This window comes from Sinohyriopsis cumingii, unplaced genomic scaffold, assembly GCF_028554795.1.
Source record: "Sinohyriopsis cumingii isolate HCF-2022 unplaced genomic scaffold, ASM2855479v2 utg000036l, whole genome shotgun sequence".
In the NCBI taxonomy this organism is placed as follows: domain Eukaryota; kingdom Metazoa; phylum Mollusca; class Bivalvia; order Unionida; family Unionidae; genus Sinohyriopsis; species Sinohyriopsis cumingii.
In genome coordinates this window covers 356,415-377,316 of record NW_028315863.1, presented here as the reverse complement: position 1 = coordinate 377,316, position 20,902 = coordinate 356,415, and the positions used below count along the sequence as shown (strand labels likewise).

Here is a 20,902-nt window from a genome sequence, read left to right as displayed (position 1 = left end):
TTGTTTTTATCTCCTTGTACAACTTATACTCTGCTGACTTAAAGTTGCAGTTCTTAAACATCATTATATGCTTCCAAGCAAGTCTCTGTTTTCTTTCATCAACAATTTGGAACTTGGGTCTCTCAGATATGCTGTCTGGATTGCCATGTCCATGAATGATTTGGTTAAACTTTTCAACATTTTTTCCCCCTACAGATCATACGTGCCCCATTATAATGATTCATTTCCATCTATTTAAGGTCCAGTTTTGTTGTGGATGATGGCCATAGAATTCTAGAAGACCCAAACCATTACTGTCTGGTGCCACAACTGAAAAAAGACCCTCATTTGTCAGCTTTGTCCCTGCTATTCTTCTGGTCACTTAACTGATGCAGCACTGGAATTTGGTAGAGTATTATCAATCAGATATGCGACCACTTTATGTGGAATATTTCCAGGTTTAAAATAAAGTCTTCTTCCTCTTGTTGTACACTTTCATGGTTTCAGTTACAATAACTGCATGTAAAGTACAAGTATCCTTTCTCTCACTTGTATAGCTAGAAGAGGCATGATACCTTGATTTTCAAAGAACTCCACCAACTCTTCAATACTATTGGAAGCTTAACATCTGTGAGTTCCTCCCCTTCATCAATGGAAATGACATCACTTCCTTGATCAGTACCCCTAACTAGTGTATTTCAATGATAAGAGATTTCAGGTGTTGCCTATTACTGACAGGCTCAAGTTTAATTACTTCACACCTGATAAGGAAAACCACTGATGTTCATGATAAAGGAATGAAGACATTTTGTCAAAGAACAAAAATTTTCAACTTTAGGTTATAAATTCTCTAGAAAATATAATTTGAATTAAAGTTGCCATACAAAAATGTGTATCAGTTTTGCTTGATGCCAACAATAACTGCAATCTTTAGGTTCATCTGTTTTTAGAAAGGATCTCTTGATTTTGGCCCCACAAGTAAAATTTACAGTGTTTCATGAAATTATTTTGCGTCATGTAAGACAGGGATCCCTTTAACCTCTGCAATCTTGAGTTGGACTGTTCGACCACTTGGGAATTTAATTTACAATACTGTGGATATGCCTTCAACTCGTAACTCGGACCACATGCTGTAAATATAGAGAAAAACAAATCCTTAAATTAAGTAAACTCCAGAATATAAAATATAGAATGGACCCCAAAATTAAGATTACAGTCTCTGTTTTCATAACAAAACAATAGTAAAACTTCAGAAAAAAGATAAACAGAATTTTCCACAAAATCAAGAGTAGTTTGAGTGTGTGTGTGTGATTTGGGTATTTAACGTAGCTTTAACAATATTTGTCAGAATGCTATGATGTTGATAGTGTATCAGTTTATAGTGATGTCTGCCACTGGTGCATCATGCCACAGACATAGCATGATGTCCCACCCAGTCACATTATCCTGACACCAGGCCAACCAGTCCTAACACTAACCTTTTACTGCTGAGCGCTAAGTGAGACAGCTGCTGGTACCAAGTCTTTGGAATGAAGTGTAGTTTGCAATGTACAGATAAAAATAATGCTATAACAGGATGGATAGCACAGAATGTTGTATAGGAATTCAATAAACAAAACTTCATTTAAATACATGTACCTGTATGATTTCTAAAATGCAAACTGTCCACTCGGAATGATGTGTCCTTGAAAAATACTGGGTCCCTATTAAGGCTGTAAACATGGAGAGAGCAGGCATTATCGTAAACTACTAGTTTTGGAGCTGAAACAAAAATCACACTCATATACTATTTCTGAATGATGCCTTCAAAACTATCATTGCTAATTTGTATATAAAGTATATGAATCTCAAGCATTTCTTTCTTAACTGCTTAACTATGAATGGTAGAAAAAAGGCCGAATATTATAACCTTTGACAATTATCCATATTACATGGTATAAAAATTCAAGGAACTTATCCACAACACCATCTATATTCCCAAACGGCAAAATTTGTTTCATTCTATAATTAATATTGTCAACAAAGAAAAGATTATTGAATGGTTGTTGTTAAAGGTATTATTAAGATATAGCCATCAGCTGAATAATGATTGAAAATATACATTTATATCTTGTCACATGCTCAAAGAAGAAACAAAAGATCTAAGTTTATAACAGCCAATCACACAACTGACCTTTCCTAAATCTGGTCCTCAGGAGGGTGAATGGAACATCTGGTGATTCATGCACTTTCATTACCTGGAACCCGTAGCAAATTCCTATAAATTAAAATAAGACACTTAAATATTTTCTTGACAAAATCATGGGGTAACAGTACATAAACAAACTATAACATGTACATGCAAGTGATTTAGTTTAAAAATATTTATTAATACAATAACAATTCTGAAGAAATGTCGGCTAAAAACAATGATTAACTGAAAGTGATAAACTTGGTAGCCTTTTGAGCAAATAAGAACTCATTAAACTAGAGTCTGGTGATACCAGTGTGCAGTTAATTTAATGCCATTAACACATTAACCCCTGGAGCTTTTTGTCATTTTTGCCTGAAAATCGAGTAGGAAACACATTTTGAAAGCTATTTCTGAATTGACTCGAAAACACCAAATCCCCGGCCATCTTTCAATAACATACTACCTAGTTGTGTTAAAAACATCGTTATTTGTTGGCTATTTGACTCGCACATGAGCAGAGGAGTAAAAGTTGGAATTTCTTTTTATTTTTATTTTTTTGTTAAACGGAGCCATTATTTTTGTATGGAGACCACTCTTTATTCCAAATGCCCATCTTATCCTACCTTTTACAAAACTCATCTGTTTGCAGTTCATACCGGTTTGCCTTAGATCTGATACCAAAAAGTCTAAAATCCAGACACGAAATCGGATTCCGACCACAGGCAAATTTTGGGTTTAAAAAATTTGGGTCTAAAAAATGAGGTTTTTCTATCTGTATTTTGAAGTGCAACTAGATATTCCAGATTATTTAGTTTCATTGTAGAGCTACATCTGTCTACCTTTCTATGATACCACCCACTTTAGTGTATCATCCATGACCATGACGCTACAGAGCTCGGCAGTAGGCTACTACCTCCTGCCCCGTAAAGTTGTCGCTAGGGGTTAATGTGTTAAGACAATCTTCGGGTAAAATATACTCTGTTACATGATTCAATTTGTTTTTCTGACAACATCTTACTTATGCTTACCATGTGGGCAAAACAGTGTAAACACTCCTGGCAGCAGATGCGGATGTCCCTTGGCAAACTTGGAGCAAATGTCCTTCAGCCTAGACCCTTTCTTATCTGCAACAAATGTTCCTCTCTTTCTAATCTGTGGAAGCTGAGGAAAAAATGCCAGATCATCGATATCTTCTTCATTTGGTAATTCTGATGGGCATGTTTTTTTAACGAATGGATCAAAAACTTTTTGTTTAAGATAGGGAAGGATGTTTTGTAGCGTGTCAAATGGAAATTTCTCCTTCAAATTTGAAAGAAGGTTGAAAAATACTGGTATTTCTTTCTGAATTCTGGAAAGAGTGGTGTCATCTTTAAAGATAGAAACATGTTTTGCCAAAGAACAATTCAGAAAATCAAATAAATCTTCTGATGGAGCTAAAAAACTACACAAAGGGTTTGAGGAAGCCAAAGCTTTGATCAGCTCCCTCCAATATCCTTTAGCTACAATTCTGTCTCCTCTGTTGATGCAGTCTTCTAGTATAACTGTTAAGAAAGACAACAATTCACAACTTTGATTTTCTTCTTGAACAGTTTGAAGGAGTTTCCCTTTCTGCTCTAAACTTATTCCCCTTGATGTAAAGTCAAGCAGGAAAGATCTCACTATCCTTGAAAAAAGTGTCCGCTCCTTGGCTCTGTTAAAAAAGAAACGGTAATATATTGGCGCCATTTCTGTGACAAAATGAAAGTGAGGGCACAGAACATGATACAAAAAAGGAATGAACATTTGTCACTCAGGAATTAGAATCACCAATGATAGCATCAGATTTAAAATATATTTTAGTAAAACAAAACTTACTTTGCTATTAGAGTTGAAGTACTTAATGATTCTCAACCCCATAATGTCTTATTGACTTATATACTGACACATGCACAATTAGAATCAAGCTTTATTTGTCTTGTATAGTGATAATTGTGAACTTGCAGTGCAAAGCAATATTGCTATTGAAACAATAGTGTCCATGAAACCATACAAATCTGCATATATAAATAATTATAAGAAATGATACTCATTCGTTTGGCTAAAGTGGAGAAAGTGACCTACTAAAAATCACATGTAGGATATTTGTTACATTATTTATTATAATCTTGGTATGTTATAATATATAGATGACACTATCAATCAATACTAGGTTGCAACAAACCATGCCAATAATTTACTCTGACAATTGCCACAAATAACGTGTTAATTATTTTCAAACGATTATTTGTGGAGACACTGTTAAGCAATGATAAGTGAATGAGTGCTCAAATGCTGTAATCTTTGACATCAACTCACACTGACCTATTATATTTCGTAATGACCTCAAATGGCATTTTGCCAGGTCTAATATAACACACTTCACCAATAACAATGCAAGATATTTTTCAAAGATAGGGTAAAAGCCAATATGTCCCTTCCAAATTTCTGGCAGATGGATAGACATCAATAAATGTTAACATACTCTCATATTATTACCTGTGTGCATCTCTAGCATCATATGGTTTGTCCACGGTGTTAACTGAAGACAGTATATTTTGCCAAGACATAAGTTCCTTTCGGAATGACACTGACGTTGCATCCATTACTACAGTGTCTGGATCTGGGCCACAGTGTGGGCATACAAAGGCACTGGAATAATCTATTTCAAGCAGATCCAAAAAGCTGTACCATGCTGATTTAAATTCACCATAACTGAGTTTTCCCTGAATGTCATGTCCAGCATCTGTGTGCATCTTACACAGGACTGTGTATTCTGTGAAAATTGTTGACCTGTGCAAAATAAAATTATAAACAAATATTCCAGTATTCAATTAAAAAGGAATGATGAAAATAGTTTTTGATATCATTAATTATAAGGAGAGAGCAAAGGACAAGATATTAGCACATAGTTTTACTTTCATCCAGTTTGCAATTACTCAATTGTGATATTAAAAATAATCCATGTGGATCTTTGCTAGCCAAAGTTCCAGGTGTATTTGAGTGAAAGGCATTTGTGCAAACATGGACCAGCACTGGAAAATTGCTTATTTATCAGCCATGCAAGTTGTGTTCTCCCCTTGTCTTGGTCATGTAGGAACAGAGTTAAAATTTTAACAACTTAATTTTGATTGGATACAGTGGCTTGCTGCCATATCCAATGAAATTTACAGACCCGCAGCACAGAAATATTTGCACGATATGCCAAGTTGTAGATGGGCTGTCATATAGGAACCTTGGCTAGCTCAAATGAATCCAAGTGTTACAACTATAATATTGTACAAATTTAAATGTATTTGTGTGTGTGTGTGTGTGTGTGTGATTTGGATTTTTAATGTAGCTTTAACAATTTTTCAGTCATATCGCTACAATGTCTGCAGTGTGGCAGTTTATAGTGCTGTCTAGCACTGGGCATCATGCTGCAGACATGTATCATTAGGTCCCAGGCAGTCACATCATCCATACCAGTCATAATACTAACCTCCTAATGCTGAGCCAAGCGAGGCAGCTGTTAGTACCATTTTTGTATGTCTTTGGTATGACTCGGACAGGGATCAATAATACGACCTACAGCATCCGAGGTAGCCACTCTAATGACTAGGCCATCGAAGCAGTACTGCATTGTTGTAATAATTGCAAATATTACTACAGAATATTGAGACAATTGCAAGTAAAAAGCAAATCCCCACCCCCAAGAATAATATTTAAACTGGATGCTTCAAAAAAAAATTTCTTCTTCATATGCTTCAAAAATGAACATGGAATCAATACAATTTTTGGCCAAAAGCATGATCTGTATATATAATTATATGTATATGCAAACAATTGAAGATTATATCAAACATGACCAAGAAAACAGGTAGTTAATAGCAATGATAATATCTTAAGCATACACATGCAGTTCAATAAAGAAAATGATTAAGAGGGCTTTCATAAACTTTAATACAGTAACATGAGCTATTTAAGAAAGCTGCTGTGGCTGAAAAAGAAGAACCTAATTACAAGGGAAAAAACCCTTAATAAAGCAAATATTTTAATTAATACTCAGAGAATACGATATGCTTACTTTCCAGTTAAGAAGTAATACATGAATCTTCTAAGGACTTCATGACATATGATGTATCTACCCATATTTAGCACACACTGCTCCAGGCCATCCAAATGGAATGTTTTCTCACATTCCATGCATGTTTTGGAGAAGACTGAAAATTAAATATCACATAACTCTGTTACATTTCAATAAATACATGAGTCATTAGAGACATGTAAAATGTTCATGTATTATTTACAGTGGTACTGGATAATATAACAGGCTTAAGGATTATATCAGTAGGTAATGATAACATATTCTCAATATTTACTCTTAATGAAGTGTACCTGTTATCTTTCCATATATCTGTACTTAACATTTCATATTATATTACAAACTTTCTCTGAAAATTTGAACTGTTGCACATGACACACTATTCATTTTGTCACGAAAAAGTCGTAATAATTTAATTTGTGTGTATAAGAAAGCATTTTTCATCAAAACAGATAAAAACCATTCTACCAGTTCTGAGTAACAAGCTAATTATTCAGTTTTATAGTATGATGTAATGAAAGCAGTTAATTTAAGCAACAGGATTACATTTATGATTGGGTTAATTTAGGCACTGTCAAGAAGGAAAGAAACGGGGGCTAATCAAAAGGAACGAGCAAAACAAAGGGTGAGGTGGGGAATTGGGTAATAGTTTTGTCCTCTCAGTGTGCCATAAAAATTGAATTCAATAAGAAAGTGGAACAAAAGTAACTGATTCTGTTTATTTCAATAGTGCAAAAATATAAAAAACGATTGTCTCTCTTTAGCTCGTCTTTTAAAACATTTGGGACCTTTCTTCATATGTAGCCTTAAAATACCATAACCAGACTGCATTTGCACCTACAATCAATCACTCATATGCCCAGAAGAACCTTTTGAGACAGCACAAAATGTTTGAGCTTAACTGTCCCATGAAAGTAAAATTAAATTTCCAGTTAAAATTTCAAGTTTACTTACTTTTAGCACTTAATATCTGCTGGACACCAAATATGTTGGCCTGTATGTAGCTGCTGGTTTCCTGCAGTCTACCAGAGCAAACATCACACAGCTGGTTATCAGAAACCAAGATGACATATTCACCATCGTATATGAATCTCTCTGTGAATGGTTTCTTATACTCAGCTTGCATTAGGATGGAGGAATGAAATGGTATTTTCCTCTTTGACAAACATTTGGGCTCATATGATGATGGACGTGTGCTCCCACTTGTCTGACAGAGTTCTTCATGATGGGAAGAAAATTTCTGTAGGTGTATGCACTTGACCTTCATGGTGGTTCCACAGGTCAAGCATTTAGTTTCTTTAGAGACATCGATTACACCATGACAATGTTCTATAACAATACAGAACAGCCCCTTCCTCACTTCTATTATTTTCTATGAAAAAATAAAATGTGTATATATATATATATATATATATATATATATATATATATATATATATATATATATATATATATTTTTTTTTTTTTTTTTTAAATTCATCGCATTTGAATATTCAACAATTTTGGTTCATATAATTTTTCAGTCTTTTTTATAAAAAAATATTTGGTACCTACTTATCTGCACTGAGGACGGGAAAATAATGTTATCACAGAAGGTTTACTGAATAATTCAATGTTTGTAACAGACACACAATCATGGAAATTTGTTATTTAGCTGAAAATAAAAGTATCATGTAAATATACAAGTTATAAAAGAAACCAAGCCATTATTTTCAGATCTCTAAGTTAAAGAAATTATGTTCAATTTACAAAGAAAGGAAATCATTACTGTATAAACTGATTTTTAAAAACAATAATGTTGTCTTAAAGTCCTGAAGATCAAGATAGCCAATTACCCATATTTTATTGTGACATGTCTTTTGCATTATCTACCGATATTTACTTCATACTGGCTAGATGAGTTTATTGTTCAAAAACATAACTTCCTGTCATTTACTTTTCAAAGATATTTTCAAATCTTACTAAAAGAAACACAATTATAGACAACAATTTTAAGTGATGCATACCTTTTTATGATGAGGGAAATTTAGGTATTAGATTGGAATGTAAACCATACTCTTTAAGGTAGGGTTGGGCAGGTTATTTAATACCTAACAAAATTTAAACTTACATCTGCGTATGTATCACACTCATTTGTATCTTCTTCATTATCATCTGAAAAATGTGAAGTGACTTAAAAGCAAATACATACTCTGAACAATGCAATCATTTTCATATTTTTCTAGATATTACCAGACAGTCCATGATGCAATAATTGGGCATGGTGACAAACAGAAATTTTAACCGAAAATGTAATATTCATAAAACTGAAAATGCTACAGTGAAGAATTTGTAAACGAAAACTCAAAAGTAAATATAGCAAATAGTCTTGATAATGGGTTAACTTATATTACAAGATTGACTAAATATCTAAATAAAACAATAACATTAGGCTGAAAAATGAACCATTTATTACAAATTCATGCAGTTGGTAATTATCGAATAAATGTCAATTTTGTCAGCTTTAAATTTTGGCTATTTACTTATTATTCATATCTGAATGTGTAATTGTTGTGAGTTTCGTTGATGTAATGTTAATGTTGTACATGTGTATCACCACTGACAGAAAACAATTTAAAAGCTTCACTGTTTTACAGAAATCAGATTACCAGAAGTTATTATATCAGTCAGTTATTAATGTTAATGCCTCAGATGAAATGCAAATACATGTGCAACACTAAAATAAACACAAAGTAAGGATGGACTGTCAATTTTGGTCATGACATGACTTATTTATAATATCATTCTCTTTGTACCCTTACAACTTAGGTTTCACAGTAATTTGCAATACTGATTGGCACTTGGAATATTATTTATATACCTGTTGAAAGAGTCGGAAAAATCTGGTTCACTGCATCGAAGGGGTCTAAAATGGTTGTCAATGTGCTTACGTGGATGCATCCAGGCACTCTCCTCATAAAATCTGAAATAAAAAACGTGTCCTTACACAAGTGAACATAATTTGTTATAATAATCCAAGCCACTGAGCTGCTGAATAATTAATAAGGGATGAAACAATTTAACCATGATCACTGAAGTGGGCAATAATAATAGGAAAAAAAGACTGTCTGTAATCACATAAATAGGTAATTATAATATTAGATTAAATTTTTATATTTCAGAAACAACAAATAGTGTTGGACAAATAAAACTTTCCATGTAAAGTATGAGTCATCGTACATGGGATAAAACTTACTATTAAGAAAGAACAAATGCAGAAACACCACTTACATAACCAAACTGTAGTGGTACATAATTGTTCCAAGTCATGAACAATGACATCAGTAATGCACAAAGAATTGATTTATACGAGGTTTCTCCAAAGCTGAACAAAAGTTACATAGCCCAATATTATTTTGATTGTAAAGCTACAATTCCTAGTGACACACTGAACTTGACTTTGATGTATAACACTATTTGCAATTGTGAATTGTTATTTTAGTAAAATTCTATGAAACTGCATGCATAACTCAAGAAATAGTTTAGACAGAAATGGGAAAAACAAAAACAAAATGGACCATGTAATTGGGCAAAGTTATTGCTATATCTCACTTTCTTGTGATAATGTCAGAACTGGAATATGCATCTTTAAAGTGGATGATTTGATTGAAATTGCAGAGAAATCATTTTTATTTTTTTACCACTGTATGGTACATGCATCCTTTCTCCACAGCATTCTATAAATTCGGATCTAGTTACATCGCAGGTGCATTTATATATCCAATGGATATCGTCATTGAAAGACATCCCCCTTCTTGTTGCAAAAAGAAACTTCCCTGTCTGTGAAAAAAAAAACCAGAGAGAAGATCTTTGATAACAGTTTAAACTTATAAAAATGAATACATTATAATGAACTTAATAACAAACAAAAGTCATATTGTAACAAATCATGATCACAATTTCTTATTGTCATGTGACTTGACTTTGATACCATGATCAAAGCAGTGAGCGGTTGGTAAAGCTCTACTAGGAGGACATGGCATTAAATTATTTATTATAACATATATTAGGGTCCTGAGAAAATGGTCTAATGGCATGTACATTGTGTATGCCAGACATAAACAAGGTAATTTTGCTATATCTTGCAAATATGATGCCTGTACATAAACAATATTTTGTTAGTGAACAATGTTCACATAAATATAGAACAATAATATACAAAGAACACAATCTGTGAATAAACATACATACAGTATTATATAATGTTTTGAATACATGTATAATTGACAAAGTATCACTAGTTTAAAGTAGCCTATCTCCTACTAGCAAAACTCATTTCCAATTATTCATTCTTTTAGCAAGATGTCCATCATAATAGAACTATTACCTAATGTAAGGCTCTGGAAGCAGGAACTTGGAGTATGGAGTGCTAGGCTACACAAATCTAGAAAGATTAAAAATTTAAAGAAAAATTTACCTTAAGGGCCATCCTATCTTTGTCAAAATCCTGCAACATAAATGTTTGGTAGATCTTGTCAATCATGAAAAGACCATCAGACTCCTTTAAAAGATTACTATACATTTCTTCTGATGTAAGTAATCTCTCAGTAGTTGAATCCTCCACTACTGTCTGCAATAGACATTCAACATAGAAAATAAGACAAAAGTAAATAAAATACAAAAAAATTGGTAAATACACATCATCTATTGATATAACAGTAAATGTTTACATTTTGATGAGATTCTGCAAAAGAAATTTTTATTTCTCACATGGTTCTTGCACACAGTGCAAACACATACGGGAACAGGGCACTTTTATATGTGTAATTAAATTTGTAAAAGAAGAAAATATACAGCAGCAGACATTACTCAAATGGACTTAAACCGTAATGAGTTAAATATATTTTTACAATCCTAAAGCACATTGGGCAATGAAAATAGTATCTTACCTCAGTTTCACATGGTACTGCATCTGGTAGTGTCAATGCAACAGGTTGCACTGCAGTCTTTGACGGCATGCTTGATGTAATACCTGGTGGTCTACCCTTCTTTGTTGAATCTCTACCACCGCCTCCCTTTAGATCAACAATTTTGCTGAAGTCATACTTTTCCTCACCGACACGACAACAACTTTTCATCAAGTCTGATGCTCTGATTCTCTTCTGCAAATAATTAAGATAATCTGAATTTAAATATTTACACACCAAATAAAAATGTGCCTTATGATTTTGTACTGCAAAATAGACTGATACAATTGTTTTTTTTTTTAAAACACAAATTCCAAAATATCCAATTATGTCAAACGGATGTGGGTAGGTAAGTAGTGAGAAATTTTTAAGCACTGATGCAATATAATCCTACAATGTAAGACATAGCACATGATGGTTTTGTTATAGTGCTATGTCGTACTATCCAAATAACGGCCATGTATAGCCATGTATAGCATGGTCCGATGTTGACTTCGGAACGAGTAGTCAAAGTTTCAGGAATATCTCACACATTCAGCAGCATATATCAACACTCTTCTACTAATTTATGTGTATTTAATATATTTACTGTGCTGTCTTCATCCTGGGGGAATGAAAATATCACACTAGCAAATGGATGCATTTTCTTGTTCCGTTGACATACATTTAAAAATTTTGCAATGCGACGGTGGTCGAGGTATGCCAAAGTACGTTTAAGTAGGTTCATGCGACGGATATGTTTCTTGAACAAAACGAAACGTTGCTTTACAGTTCCAATAGGAATAATATATTTTTATTCGTTTCGTTAAAGTTAGAATTTCAACTTAACCCGACTTCGGGATTCATCGCTGTCCAGTCAATTGGAATGGAGGCCAACGAAACTTGAAAACAGGTCCATTTCTTTTGTGAGAATTTGAATTTATTAGAGAAAAGACACAAAAGTAAGTAAAGTCTGACCAAAACATTATGCCTTTACTTTGTAGAAAAGTGCCGTTATTTTAGTTGCCAGTTGTGAGATATTCCTGAAGATCTTACTTCCGTTACGATGCTAGTCAACATCAAAGCACACTACACAGCCCTGTTAGTTAGGCAGTAAGACCCTGATGCCAGAAACATAAATATCACTGTCAAGGTCTTACACATAGGACTATGCTGCAATACAGCATTTAAAGGAAACATCATGACTTGGGAAAACATTTTGAGGTTATCACCGACTTCAGCAAGGTATCAACAACCAATAACTGACATTATTGTAGACGGAGCCTGTAACTTTATTTTGGTACAATGCAAAAAAGTGAATGATGATTTAATGAACAGAAAAACATCTCGGGAGTAAAACAAGCCATATAGTACGGCCGGTTGTCTTTAAAGACGGAAATAGCAGAAGGAAATCGAGGGTCATGGGTGTAAGTTACGAAGTGTTTGGAAGTTACGTACCTTCTCTCTTATATATTATGATAGAGAGGGTCCTATGTCAGAACGGGTCATGGGGGTAATCTAAGGTAGTTTTGTCACTCTGTATGATGTTTTTTCCTTCAGATTATTATTTTTTTTTTTTTCTCAACATCAATCTCGCGTCGAGCACTTGTGAATAAATGCACAACTCCGGTACTGTTCTGTCAAGACAAATTACATCTAGAAAGCAGATGAACAATTCATGGAGCCATGAAGACAAATTTTGTCCATCAAAACTGATATGCAATTCGAAAACTTGAGACTACTCACTGAATACAAATATTGTCTAAACAGCTATACTCACTAACTCAGTTCATTCAGCAAGGACAATTTTGTCAACAGAACAGACACAAAATTCAACAAGACAGGTTGTTCTATGAAGACAACTTTTTGCCCATCAAAACAGGTTTACAACTTAATAAATTAGGACTGTTTCATAACAAAAAACAAATTTTGTCTCTATTCTGCTACGTAATTTCGAGATGATACCTTTTTAACCGGAGTCGCCATTTTTGTTGTAACTAAAATTGTGCATGCTCAAAGTTACGAATCAGTTTTGACGTCACTGTTCTGTGCGTTCCGTTCTAAGACATTTTTTGTCCACTAATATACCTCACTAATGATATGGAAAAATGGGAAGCAGCCTGGAAATGGGTGAACCTAAAATAAATATATATGGGTTAGGCTGACCATGATTGGTTAATAATGTAAGTTATGTTGTAGGAAAAAGAATCTTTTGAGCACTTACCCTAGTTGTAAGTGAAAAAAATTAGAGACAGTTTTTATTGTTGGAAGTTTAGTCCTTTAACAGTCTTGAGTTTGTAACACTCATTACTAAAATTCGCTCCTGACTCTTTGGTGCGGAATTGAAAGTACATGTTTCAAACAGATCAGATGCAGGTCCAGAAAATGCCGCGCCTCATATCCTTTCCTCTACACAGAAGCTGACATCCGGGTTTCATCTATACTAATAAATATAGGTTTGATCATGAACACTCAAACAATTTAAGTTATTTTATTTTTAATATCATGGGGTTTGCATAGGTTTACTCTGGAAAATTAATTAGTACTGTGAGTCCTAATCGGAGATATCAGCATTATATGCGTCCTTTCGTTATTCGTGACAAAGAGTTTTCAATAATTATCTTTTTACAAAACGGTTATATATGTCACAAATTATTCTTTAAAATTTGTGATCACATCTTTGACACGTGTCAAGTATGCCAACGCAGCGAAAAACAAAATGGTGTGAAACATAATCGGGCCAAATCTAAATTTCCGGAAAAATTCGGATAAAAAAAAGGAACGAAAACACACACACCCGAAGAAGAAAAAAAAAAAGCCGCATGCCCTGTTTTAGTTATTTACTAGTGTATGTGAATGTGTTAAGTTTACGTTTTCTTTGTATTGCTTCGATTGATCCTGATATTTTCAGGAGCGCGTTTGTTTTCTGCTTGAACGTTAGATCATTTTTTTTTCAAGTCGACTAAATATTTTCTCGGTTGGTAAGCATGTGTGTTTTGTATTTGCCTGCCCTCTCTGACACATATTTTTTCCAGGGTTGGCATCCAACTCAGTTGTTCTGCCTACATCAATAGTATAGCTAATAAATTGTATTCTTCATTATCAACGGTTCCGACTTTGAGCAATACGTTCTCTAATGTCAGAAGGGTCTCTTTAACGGTATCTGCTGAAACGTTAGCCTAATTATTCCTCTTTATGTACTGCTTTAAGATTTAAACGTATTCAAGAATTGACATGTATATCAAATATCAAGACAATTTCCAGTATTAAGAGACGGAAAGTGTCAGTCCCCTGCCCAAGAACATTGAATTGTTGGTCGCTAATATAATTGTACTATACCACGTTAAGTTCAGAAATACCGCGGTCGAAAGTTTTCTTAGTGTCTGTTCTAAAGAACTTCGAAATTCTAAGCAACTGTTGACGTCACTACATTCTCGACGTCATCTGCTGGTTGACATGGGACGTTGTCAGTTTTAGTCTAGCGCCGTTCTCGTATTTAACACGCGTTGTTTCAGACAGTGTTAAATTTCGATAAAATGGTAGATCTAAAGCTATTTAATGGACTTGGGGATAGCTGCGATGTATTATCGTAAGTACCATTGCCACGTTTGCTTTGTTTTAAATGCCTTGCTTTGTTTGAAATATATCGTTAAACGATAAAAGTATAACTTAGATTGCGATATCGGTTTCAGTTACAGATTATTGTATACAATTTACTAAACGAGTATCCATGCTTAAGGATATCGTGAAACAGACCGGCATTCCTTCAGTGAGTTCATATCCGAGTTGACATGACCATACTCATAATTTGTATGCGGCTAATATATAAATGTTTTGCAAAATAAAGGTCGTGAATGGGAAATAAATACATCGATAGCGAGGCCGATAGGTTAGATGGGTATTTAACAAGGAAAATAGGTTTATAGGTACACACATTGTGAGTTGTAATCTATCTTATTGATTGAAATAAACTATTAATCGATTTTGGTCCAGTCCTACCATTTATCATTTATTTATTTATTTAGCTAGTTAGTTACTTAGTTACTTAGTTTAGTTAGTTACTTATCCAGCCAGTTTATTTGTCCACGCATACTGCATGTCATCCAGGCATACTCACTGTCATGTAGTCAGTTACAGTTATCAGTCAGTCAGTCAGTCCCTGCACCCAGTTCGAAAATCTGCAGGCCAGTCCATACATCCACTCAAATAATCACTTAGCATCTAGTTAGCAATTCAGTCAGTTATTTTAGTGGACTGTTTGGTACCTTTGTTACATTAGCAGTAATTATATTTCCTTCTTTGTGTTAGGCATATCTCTGCATAAATCATGGTATTTATTGTGTCAGCCTAAGCTAGTAAAATTACAACAGAACAAATGTGTCGTTCTTCTTGTTTCTTAGAGACGTTCCATTCTGGTTGTCTGTGATGCAAGTTCGTACCCAGCTGGAAAGAGAGTTTGCCGAAAAGGCAGAGAAATGGTGTAAGATCGTGTCTGATAAACTTTATATCCTGAGGCAACACAACGTTGATGGTAATTTTCCTACATGTCTCCACGTTTGCTATTTTCTTCTTTAATAAGAGTTATTTCTTTGATGATATTCATAAAAATGGAGGTTGGGTGGGGTTGCCTTCATTGCATATGTTCTTTAATAACATACATGTATAATCATTTGACCATATTTACTCGCGGTAACGATTGAACCAGATTCCACCCCTTTTCCACGCTAGCTGGTACTCCTTTTTTTGTTAAAAGCCTTCTTGTGTGTTTATACTGAAACACCAAGTACTTTATATTTAAAGTAAGAAATTAACATCTAGTTATCGATCCATCTATCCATCGGCTTCAAATACATCACGAAAGGAATAAGCATTGCTTGAATTAAACATGCCAACAAGTAAACAGTGTATCATTCCATCGTTCTCACTCTCATTTCGAAACACTAATTCAGTTTGCCTATCTTTCCGTCGTTACTTCCTCAATCCATTGACAATCTCGTCCCACAAAACGTAGCACCACAGTCTACTACAGTGAGATATATTAATTCGTAAGCTCTTTATTGGTTTGTAGGTATACTTCAGATAGAATCTGCACTCCGAAAGGAAGTGGCATCGATGGAAGAAAGGACCCGTTTTGCTCGTGAATCATTATGTTCATATGAAGAGGCTGCCAATCTCCTTCTCGAGTGAGTACAATTGTTAAGTAGAGTAGTGTACAACTGGTAGATTTTGAACGACCCAGCACCAGTTCAAACCAGATTAAACCCGTCATCGTCTGTTTCCAATGCGAGTGAGTTAAATATCATAGATTTACTCTCGCATGTAATGGTAAAGGTCAATGGTGTTCCAAATGAACACAACCCCAACCACTCCACCCGTACCCGCATGGAAATAGACGCCAGAGTATTTGAGACTGAGAATGAAATTCAATAGCCCATCACTATAACCATGTCCATGTTGGGAATCATACCAGACAACCTTAAGTAAAAGAAAAGAAATAAAAGTATGGTGGGTTGCATCGGAGGTGATCTCCATGCTTTAGATTCCTTATATCGAGAATAAAGTTGGTTTTACGAAAACTTGAAGAAGCCTGTCTATTTTCGTGATTACTTACATAATTACTACTTTCTGGCATGTAACGAATGTCGCGATTACGATTATAATGATGATGATATATTATTATTATTATTATTATTATTATTATTATTGTGGATATATAGTATGTTACATAATCAGTTTCCATACAATATCACAATAATTTGTTATGTATCCTTTGAACTGTGCATATTTTGTAAGTAAACATAAGGCTGTGAAGAAACGAACCAGGGTCCACTTACTGTTTTAATCGCGAAAATTGTCGATTAGTTTGGTTTTATTTTGCTATAGTACCTGAAGTGTGCCAAGACATTTCAATATCTGCTCGGGGAGATTGGGTATTTGGTAAAAGCGATGTCTGTATCTTAGCCCTTAATTGGTATAGAGTAAAGATATTTGCCGCAACAATACGGTTTTATATCTTAATTTACAGTGAGAGAGAAGCTGACGAAAAAGTCACCTTGAGAAAATACGAAACGTCCTTCCAGGAGATGCTGAACCCATACAAACGTTTCTGTAATAGAGTTGAAAAAGGACAGAAGGTACATTAAATTTAGTCCGGAGTAATTAAATACTACTATATTCATTGAGTACAGACTGGAGCTCAACCGAAAACGTTAGTACAATATTAATACATATATTTATTCAATTCAATAAGAAGTTATGAAACAGTAAGTCTCGTCTTGATGAGTTCGCGTCGATCAATATGATAGTTTTGATGGTTCATAAAACTGAATACATCCATACAAAGGTCTGAATTGTTTTATTTCCTGATTAGAGTATTAAACAAATACAACATGACTGTATGTACCTAATTAACAACCTAGAAGTGTTATAAATAGGTTTATCACATAGTTGATATCATTTACAAATAGCGCTTGTCCTTTATTATATTTGATATGTCAAGACCTAGCGTATCTTTGAATTGGTCCCAAAAAAGCTCATTAAATCATTCCTCTGTCTTCATATTATAGAATGTCCACCACCATGTTGATTTTCCTTGCCCAGCCACTTTTATTTTAATGTTATGTTAACAATATGGCGTCCGTTTTACCAATTGGTAGTCAAACGGTTATTGGAAAGAAAGGGTAACTAACATAGAAACGCACAGTGGTGGCTACATCTGTCGAAATATGACCTTTTTACCCCACATAGAAATTTTCAAATGCCAACCTAGGAAATGTTTAACCTTGCTGGATGTTCATAAAGTCAAAACGACACGTGTCGAGGTCCAAAACGTTAAATCACACTGTCCAAAACAAACATAAAACATTTAATCAGATAAACACAAAACAGCCTATAATTATATGGACAGCCCCCGTTATATTGTAGGTGACACGCGGAATAATATTCAAATTATGAAACATTGTGTATCGTTTACATCTGCTCGCCATAAATTCATAAGATTATCTTTGATTATATGATTCCTGTGACAGATGGTTTTTCATTTGATGGCAAAACGTCACCTGATAAATTTTATGTCGCATGATCATTTTTCATGTCGTATTGTTTGTAAGTGAACTCATCACGTTAAATTGTTAACATCATGCAGTTTTGGTTAGTTTCCAAATGCCTTGCGGCTAATTTAATGTTGCAATTCATTCTTTGTCAATATTTGGAATTATTATCTGTATGTGTAGATTTTTAAAAAAATAGCCAGCTGTTGATGCTATCGTAATAAATTTGAAGTATTCGCATTTGGTTATAGTGTACCGTTTTAAGGAATTTTTATATTTTTGTGATGACTTGTCTGATTATTGGAATTTGATGCAATATAAATATTCCTTTGCCCGAAATAATTGGCCAATTACTAGGAACAAACGTCACAGAGTAAAGTGTTAGTGAGTTTCCATGATGCCATTGTTCAGTAGTAGTGAATTCAAGTCCATACCGAATAAGTGTCCATGGATTAATAAAGTACCTACTAAAATCTAGTCGCGTACATTGGTGGTGTGACTGCAGTGGCAGTATTTATGGTGGGAAACCGGTAAATTACACAATATAATCAATAAGAAGGGACTCGGCAGATGCCGTTTATGTGGCCATGGTGGCAAAGGCCAAACAGTTATACCTATTACAGTGCCTGGAAACTACAGTTTGACTGGCCTAAGGTAGCGTCGTTTAAACTAGTTCCCTGTGTTCAGGGACAGTTGCATAATTTCTACGACGAGAACTGCTGGCGGTACGGAAACATAACGAAGAGAAACCGTATATTTGTCAGGTTGTGAGATCTGTGGTCTTGCAATGATTAGAGTAAAATGTATGTATAGAAGAGACACGTCGGACTTTCTACTTTACAACTGAAGTTGTGTGGAAGCCTTTGGATATTTGGGGTAAACTTATGACTTCTAGCGGGAATCGCACCAGGGTTTGAAACCGATCGGTCAAGTAAGGACCCCTGTTAATGTTTTATTTCCCTCATTTCTAGGTCTACAAACGATCAATGGTCAGATTAGAAAAGTTGGTTTTGGAAGAGAACGCGTCTTGGTTTAGCAAGAGGAAAGTAAAGAAAGCCAGGAAGGTGGCGAAGAGGAACTCTGATGGATACATTAAACTTTTAAAGGAGGAGACAAATCAAGCGGTTAACATTGCCTCAGTAAGCCGATATTTATTACTAACAAATGGCTGTGTAATATTCTTCAGATATAACACTTTTCCATTCACCTCGGATCATTTCTGTCTTTGGAAATACCGATGAACATGAGAATTCTTTGTTCCATACTTGTAATTATCAGAGTATATGATAAGATGTATTTAATGTCGGAATGATTTAAAACAACAATCTATTTACCGACATTACGTAAAACAAATCAGGCATTACAACAAGCGTGATTAGCAAGACATCAAAACGCATCATAACATGAATACAAATTGGACAAAATACACACGGCATGAATTGAAACATAAGCAGGCAAAGCATTTAAAATTCAGTGACTAAAGGTGAATTTAGCAGCTGTATAAATTTCTTTTGTTTTTTTTTTAAAAGAAACACAATTTACGATTAAATATATAAAATAATTAGTCCCTATTTAACGTGATGCAGCTTACGCCACACTTGAAAGGAAAAGGGGTAACAGTAAGGCACTTAAGTAGCAAATACGACAAGGAGAGATAAAGGAATAACGCTAACACAAACATTAGCTTTCATCATAGCATAAGATGGAATATTATTTAAGGCTATTACATTGGCAGCCTTTACCATTACAGGATCGAATTAAATCTCTACATAAATCCAATTTCGCTTTTTGTCTGAAGTTATTTGGTATCCCATTACAACGAGCGACAGCTGCTTATACCAATACTATATCTTCCAGCTCTCTTTGGAATATGAAGGAGTCGCCACTGAGATTGCTGACAAAAAGGTCAAATCGTTCGTGGACTGTTGGTCTACCTGTATGTTACAACATGCAGAAAATTCCACTGATGATAGAAGGTAAAGCATATATACGCATGTACGTACATCAATCCCGACTTTACAACGTTGTATAAATTGATATATTCTTCTGTCTACACGTCTGTTAATCCAACTATTCATTTATCTGTGAATTATCTGCATTAGGTCACGAAACGTATTATTTCTTCACCTCTACCTCCAATTATACTCTCTCTCTCTCTCTCTCTCTCTGAAATGCACATACCCGAATGTCATATAAAAGATTGATAGGAAAGAGGTGAAACGGTAGAACAGAACAAATTCATATATTTTAGTATAGGGAGGACCACATATATGAAGTAGGATTGTTCGGTCAAATCCAGAAACATAACACTTTTAATTTTCAAAATATATGTCCAGTTTCATCTAGACCAAGACAGAACAATCAGTAAAGAGAAGTCCTGGACAAATATCCTGCTCTTTATAACAGGCATATATTTCTGGATTTGGAAGCCTTAAAACTAATTGTATGCCATGAATATAGAGTGATAATTCATGTCCTATAAGACGAGACTTCAACATACACATATACTCATACACATGTCAATATGATGTTGATTATTTTCATGTCTTTTTCAGGAACGTGAATAATACAGGACAATACCTGCTCAGCAAAGTTGATTGTGAAAAGCTGGTCAAGCTTCTATCAGAATTCAACAAGGAAAGCCTCCATATACCAACATACCAGGTAAATGCCACTT

General features: G+C 34.4%; 2 protein-coding genes across 3 annotated transcripts; both read right to left on the bottom strand.

Moving 5' to 3' along the window:
• Window positions 1-790: 790 nt before the first annotated feature.
• Window positions 791-10,009, bottom strand: LOC149775002 (uncharacterized). 2 transcript variants are annotated; one of them, XM_089944556.1, is made up of 10 exons: window positions 9,932-10,009; window positions 9,112-9,213; window positions 8,362-8,405; window positions 7,206-7,623; window positions 6,234-6,369; window positions 4,667-4,960; window positions 3,181-3,842; window positions 2,153-2,236; window positions 1,618-1,740; window positions 791-1,109 (listed from the first exon to the last, which is right to left on the bottom strand). In XM_089944556.1, the coding sequence occupies exons 1-10, from the start codon at window positions 9,948-9,950 to the stop codon at window positions 916-918; spliced, it is 2,076 nt and encodes a 691-aa protein (XP_089800682.1). In that variant the 5' UTR covers window positions 9,951-10,009; the 3' UTR covers window positions 791-915. The 2 variants fall into 2 exon arrangements, with proteins under 2 accessions (XP_089800682.1, XP_089800683.1); XM_089944557.1 differs by lacking the exon at window positions 8,362-8,405 and having other exon boundaries at window positions 9,932-9,958.
• Window positions 10,010-10,683: 674 nt separating this feature from the next.
• Window positions 10,684-13,172, bottom strand: LOC149775001 (uncharacterized). Its single transcript, XM_089944555.1, has 3 exons — window positions 13,142-13,172; window positions 11,180-11,392; window positions 10,684-10,860 (listed from the first exon to the last, which is right to left on the bottom strand). Exons 1-3 carry the CDS (start codon window positions 13,160-13,162, stop codon window positions 10,684-10,686), a joined length of 411 nt encoding a protein of 136 aa, XP_089800681.1. The 5' UTR covers window positions 13,163-13,172.
• Between the last annotated feature and the right edge of the window lie 7,730 nt (window positions 13,173-20,902).